The 6,736-nt window shown below is 40.2% G+C and overlaps 1 protein-coding gene and 1 pseudogene across 1 annotated transcript; both read right to left on the minus strand.

Annotated features, from left to right (window-relative positions):
* Nucleotides 1-1,738: 1,738 nt before the first annotated feature.
* LOC126601488 (probable adenylate kinase 7, mitochondrial) lies at nucleotides 1,739-2,623 on the minus strand (annotated as a pseudogene).
* Nucleotides 2,624-3,402: 779 nt separating this feature from the next.
* LOC126601483 (methylthioribose-1-phosphate isomerase-like) lies at nucleotides 3,403-6,211 on the minus strand. Its single transcript, XM_050268198.1, has 9 exons — nucleotides 5,945-6,211; nucleotides 5,768-5,823; nucleotides 5,511-5,669; nucleotides 5,330-5,429; nucleotides 5,076-5,218; nucleotides 4,628-4,733; nucleotides 4,158-4,296; nucleotides 3,800-4,068; nucleotides 3,403-3,717 (listed from the first exon to the last, which is right to left on the minus strand). The coding sequence occupies exons 1-9, from the start codon at nucleotides 6,038-6,040 to the stop codon at nucleotides 3,637-3,639; spliced, it is 1,149 nt and encodes a 382-aa protein (XP_050124155.1). The 5' UTR covers nucleotides 6,041-6,211; the 3' UTR covers nucleotides 3,403-3,636.
* Nucleotides 6,212-6,736: the final 525 nt, after the last annotated feature.

Genomic DNA, 6,736 nt, shown 5'->3' on the forward strand with positions numbered 1-6,736 from the left:
CTTTCTTGATTCTTCGGGATGAACGGATGATGAACGATGACCACTTTCTTCAAGGGCCGTCGGGGCTTGATCTTGAATTGGTGGAAGTTCTTCAAGGGCCTTTGGGGCTTGATCTTGAATTGGCGGAAGTTCTTCAAAGGGGCCGTCGGGGCTTGATCTTGAAGGTGGATGAGTGTTGATCCAAGGGTCGTTGGGGCTTGATCTTGGAAGAACGATGAACGAAGAACGAAAAAGGCTTTTTTGATTCTTCGGAACCTGGATGCTTGAGAGCTTCGGAGTTTCAGAGCTTCAGAGCTTCAAGGTGTAATATGAATTGGTGAAATGAAATGAATGAAATTGGCTTCTATTTATAGTATTTTCCAAGGCCTAATTTTGAATATAAGATTCCATATGAAATAAGTCGTTTCTGCCAGGTGTTGACACGTGTCATATTTGATGACTTTTCCGATGATTCTCAATTTTTTGTTTAGACACACGCTACGTGTAAAATTTATGTAATACATGAGCGTTGAAACTTTGATTTATCGGTCAACATTTATTTACCGAAATTTCAATGTCTACAGTTGTCCTCGAATTTAACCAATTTTTAATTTAAATCATAAAAATTGCAAAAGAAATAAAGCAAGAATCAATATGTAAGTTTGAGTAAACTTTTCCTATCGATTTGGGTCACTCCGCAGATGATTCCTTTTGATTTTCAAGCTGCAATTTGAGTGTTTTGGAAATTTATTTGTAGGTAGGTAAGATGCTACATCTTATTCTGTTAACAACTTCACCAGAGCTTCCTCTCCCAGACTCTGATTCTTGCTGCTGTCGCTTGCATTCTGCAACAGCAATGGCGATTTCTTCATATTTTTTTCTTTCACTTGCTCGGTTATTCGCGTATCCAAACACCACCCAATTGAAAGCCGAGGAACTGCTAGCCATTAACCTTTGGAAAAGCCAATTGCTTGGATGCTTGTATCAAATGAAGAATCTTTCTCTGTAATTCACAGATTACAAAAGAAGCTGGTCGTGACTCGTGAAGCGAAATTTTAGTAGGAGGAGAGAGACAAAGAGGTCGATATTATGGGCCTGATTGTTGGGCCGAACCGGAGTTTGGGGCCAATTAACAACCTATTAAGAGTTTCAATATGACCCAAAATTAGTCATTTATACTCATGTCACGTTAATTACTGAATGACGTGAATCTTAACCTAGCTTCACCTTAGATTTACATGGGATTTGTATTGAAGGCGGAATCAAAAAGTTTCAAATCGACGGGCTATAATGTTCTTTTCCTCTAGTCATTATGTGTGGGTGACTGACTAAATTTGTTTGTCCAAGTACTTGGACTGGGTTGAAGCTTACCCTAGTCCAAGTACTTGGACTGGGTGGGTGGTTCCGCCCTTACTTGTACCTTAAGTAGCTAATGTATCTCCTCTTAGATTATCTCCAATGGACATGTCAAATAATTATTCTCAAATTTTTATATGATAGCTGATGTGACCAATTAATATAGATGGAAAATTTTCTTCCATCTAATGGATGTGTCAAATATTTATTTTAATAATATACTGGGCTTCAGGACTAGACTTGGCATTTTCAACCCAAACCAACCTGACCCGTTAAAATTAGTATTCGGGTGAGTGATAAACGGGTCGGGTGGTTAAGGGGTCATTTTGGGTGAACCCGCAAAACCCGTTAACCACCTATTGGTGAAGAGTTTACATATTTCAATAGTCCTACCACTCTTTCTCTTCTACACCGACTTCCTAAGTCTCTTTACTCCGCCCCTTCCTCTGCCCCACAAGCCTCCTCACCACCACCATCCCCACCTCCAACACCAAAACCAGCCTCCTCCAGTCGCCAAAGAAACCCACATTTATTTTAATAATATATTGGGCCTCAGGACTAGATCTGGCATTTTCAACCCGACCCGACCCGATCAGTTAAAATTAGTATTCGGGTGAGTGATAAACGGGTCGGGTGGTTAACGGGTCAATCCGTTACATAACGGGCCATTTTAGGTGAACTCGCGAAACCTGTTAACCACCCGTTAGTGAGGAGTTTTGTGTAATTTTAATAGTCCTACCACTCTTTCTCTTCTACACCGACTTCCTAAGCCTCTTTACTCCCCCCTTCCTCCGCCCCACAAGCCTCCTCACCACCACCATCCCCACCTCCAACACCAAAACCAGCCTCCTCTAGTCGCCAAAGAAATAATAAACTTCTCCTCATAGTGAGCTTCTGGGAAGAATTGACAGCATTTATATGCTGAAGATGTAACGCAGCCAACAACCCCTACCAGGTTTCTCCAGGTGCGGCTTGGACCTGAAAATCGATGCGTTTGTTCTGTTTTCTGTAGTAATCTTCCAGCGACTTGGTCTGAGGTAAGAGAGACAGATTACTACTCATTTTTCAATGATTTTCTACTAACATTTTTCAATGGAAATAAACTACCATATAAAACGGAACAAGTCGAAATCATCAAACAGATATAAAAAGAGGACAATGGCCAGACCTGCTCTGCATTGGCAGGGGAAGACTTCAGTTCTTCATTTGACTGCAGATTTAGATTTCGAACGGAGTTGCCCATGCTAAGATATTCTCGGCAAGCAGAGAAGTTTCCGGTTCCTAGATTCTTCTTTGTCGAAAAAAATGTTAACGGGTTAGGCTCGGGTTACCCGTTAAATTAACGGGTTGAAATAAACCCGATCAAAACCTAATAAACCCAATTCGTTTACAGGTCTACTCAAAACTAAAATAACTACTAAATAATAATTAAAAATGATTTTAATTTTCATCTTATTGCTTGGTAGTGGAACCCATGCATTAAAAAAAATTAGAGGCATTTGGCTGTTCCGGGCCTTGTGCTGCCAAAAAAGACAGTTCAAGGCAATGTATTCAATTCTGTCAGCTTATAACATTTCGCTCGGAAGAAATATTGCTTTTGTTTGTCCCAAATGGCACTACGTAGCACACTTGACATAAGAAAAGTGCTATTCACTCAACTATTTTTACTTCCCATACATTCTTGTTAATTTTTTACCATTGATCTTCTTGAATTCATTCGATTCGACGGCTAAAAATTGAGAAAGATTTGCAAGAAATAAAACTAGGTACCCTCTATATTATATGGTCTTACACTCCCAAGTCCGGTGTGAGTGTCAATTTGTTTACATTTTGTTCACCCTTTAATCATTTTAGTCAACTTATGTAACAAAAATGTGACCACTTCCACATTTAGGGTTGGCCATTAATCCCTGGAAACTTGTGACTGATGAAATTATGAATGCCCTACAAACATCCCATTCGAAGCCCATACATTTTAGCATAAACTTTCCGGTCAGCCGAGGACGAATCGAGAGAGAACACTCACATTCCATGGATGAAGTCCCAAGATTCCAACAAGACTATGAATTTTCCTCCAAATCTTCCCAGCTACTTCCTTATTTATTATTAAATCTGTACTTAATGCATCCACCAATAATACCATAAAAATGGCCTGCTTACATTTTGGGAAAACAGTCATCACTTGGGGTAAGACTGATTCTCCCAATTATTTGACATATATAGCACTCTTCATATTAAGTTACACGGCACGAACAATCACCTCCTCCGGGTATATTTCATCCAATGCTGGAAGCCTTCGTTTTATGCACTGGCCTGCACGGCTTCCTTCTGAACAAAACCCTTTATGTCGAAAGCGTCAGTGCCCTTTTTTGTAATAACGCCCTGCTTAGAGAACAAATTGCCATCAGATTCAAACACAAGAAGCTCTAGTTGATTATACCACATAAAGAATGAGTGAGAATACCTTCTCGGTTATGATACCGGTTATTAAATTGGCAGGGGTAACATCGAAAGCCGGGTTCCAGACAGAGATTCCGGATGCAGCAACTTGTTCCCCGAGTCCTCCGTATGTGTTCAACAATTCCTTTGGAGATCTTTCCTCTATTATTATCTCTTCTCCAGAAGAAAGAGATAAGTCGACGGAAGTGAGTGGTGCAGCCACAAAAAATGGAATGTTATGGTGCTTTGCACTCACGGCAAGATTGTAGGTCCCAATCTTGTTCGCAGTGTCACCTGAATTAAGTAAAAAGGAAATCAATTAGACAAAAATCCGTATTAATAGAATGCTAAAGCAGATGAGTGGTAGATTTCATTTCAAATACCATTTGCAGCCACGCGATCTGCTCCAACAACTACAGCATTCACACGTCGAAATTTCATTAATGCAGCTGCAGCCGAGTCTGCTATAAGAGTAGCAGGTATGTTATCATGCACCAACTCAAATGCTGTGAGTCTGGATCCCTGCAGTCGGTATATAATATTGTATCAATAATACTCATCAACGCATTTGAATACTTTTACCCAAGTGAGTGGCTAACTACAACAATCATCTCAATGACCTGAAGTTCACACCACAGACAAAATATAAATAACACCAAGGCAGGCTTCCCATCAAGTTTGGATGCAATAGTATATCCCCAATGATACTTTCACCCAACTTCGAACAGCATGCTACTCCTCTCGAGACCACTTTTTTTTAACTAATATCAACATACGTGAATATCACGAAAAATTCTGTGGAGGACGTTTGCTGCTAAGAAAAAGCTTAAACAACTACAGAGTAGACACTCACTTGGTTGAATGGGCGTGTCTCTGTACAATAGGCCCTTTCTAACACTCCTTCAGTATGAAGTGAACGGATGACACCGAGAGCAGTACCATAACCAGCTGTTGCAAGACTACATTTACAAAACATATCAGGGTCAGACAAGGCCAATATAAAAATTTCAGTCTATAAAAATAAAGGGTAATGCTAGGGAGACAAAATGTTGGAAACTAAAGGATGTGGAAGTTGATGATTGGTTTATTACTTAAGCGTTGATAAACGTACTCATTCTTATTGGTGACACCTCATTTAGTTGCAAATTTTGTCTCTAAATTTAGTCTCCCTAGCATTACCCAAATATAAAACCACCCTTCACAAGTGGCACATGAGCAACCTACACAAACGACAAACCCATAGGGGCAACCACATAATGCAAATGACTAAATCATCAAGTATGCGTTCCCGGGAAAAATACCTGCCAGTGTTGCAATGGGTCAACATAGAAATGTTCTTAGAGTTTCCCAGTAGGTTCTGAATAAAACTTGCTCCATGAGATCCAATAGCCTTGTTTGAGGCGACATCGTCCTTGAGCATGATTTCAGAAGCTTCTATGTAAGCCTATAAAAGTGAACAAACAAAGCAAGTACAATCGAAGATTAGCATTATCAAAAAGATTCTTAGGGCCCAAACCATATCACAGGAAAAGTAATGTTTCAAAGGAAAGAGCACCTCAAACACATTCCTTGCGTCCGAAGTAGTAGTGGCAACCGCGGATGCAATTTGCTTTAGTTTAGCTGCAGCATCCGAAAGATTGACAGCAGTTGGTCGGCTGAAAAACACACCACACAATCACAATGACATCTCAACACCACAACTCAAACACTTGAAAACTACAATTGACATGCTTAACCTGGAGACAAGGTACTCCAATTTCATGACAATGAAAGAAAACGCTTCGTCAGGCGTTCCATTGAAATCCTCCAAGTTAAAAATTTCCACGGCCAAAGAGAGAGCCGCGGCAATGGCAATGGCGGGTGCGCCGCGCACCACCATGTCTTTGATTGCGTGCCTGAAAAAAGAAAAAGAAAAAAGCAATGACCCAATTGGTAAAATCGGAAAATTAGAGAGTTCATAGCACTTGGAAAGAGCAAAGCTTCAATCTTTTACCATCCATCCGTAGAGTCCCGGATATCCAAATATGTACTTTGTAATGGGAGCTTCGTCTGTCCAAAACCCACAAACCTAATAGTTAATTCTACCATTTTTGTACTGAGAGAGAACTTAATTCCATAAAAATGTAATTCCAATAAATTCAAATGAATTGTTAGAGAGAGAGAGAGAGACCTGATCGAGTAGCTGAAGGGAGCCGCGCTTGTAGCAGATGGCCTGGAGGGAGTTGGGCGCTTGGGTTCCGTCAGTGAACTCCGAATGAGGGGCCATTTCGAGTTGAGCCTAGTACGACGAAGCTTCGAATGGCGTTGGAGAGAAAGAGGCGACGTTAAGGTTACCAGACGGTGCTGCTTCTGCTTCCAGTCAGCTTCTTACTCTCTGTCTCTCTCTCTGTCTTCTTCGTCTTCTGTGCTGCTGCTGGAGAGTGAAGCGAGCAGTGGAGGCGTGGTTGGAACCGTTCGATGATGGGCCATGTTTGTGGAAAGTACACACCTGCAAGACCGGAAGAGGCCCAGTACCACAAGATGTAGGGCCCATTTGGCATGTGATTTTTAAAGGTGATTTCAATTTTACAAAACTATGGCCCGTTTGGCATGTGATTGTAAAGATTGTCTAGATGCGTTTTTAAAAAGACTAAAAATACTTACCATCTCTTTACCCAAAAAAAAAAAAAAAATACTTACCATCTAACTAAGAGTTTGTTGCCACTTAGTATTACGATTTAATGATATTTCTTTTTATTTGTAAGTGAGAAGTCTTAGGTTCGATTATCACTAAATACGATTTTGAAATGGCTAAAAGTATTTTGGGAATTGTTGAGAATCCTTAGTAAAAATACAATTAAATCCTATAAAAGTACTTGAAGTGCTTTCTATAGAAGAACATAATTGGTGCTTCTTACAAGAAGCACCTTAAGTGATTTTGAAACGCAAAAACATTTTCTCCAAAAACGCTTTCAGTCATTTT

Source organism: Malus sylvestris, chromosome 15 (assembly GCF_916048215.2).
Source record: "Malus sylvestris chromosome 15, drMalSylv7.2, whole genome shotgun sequence".
Lineage (NCBI taxonomy): Eukaryota > Viridiplantae > Streptophyta > Magnoliopsida > Rosales > Rosaceae > Malus > Malus sylvestris.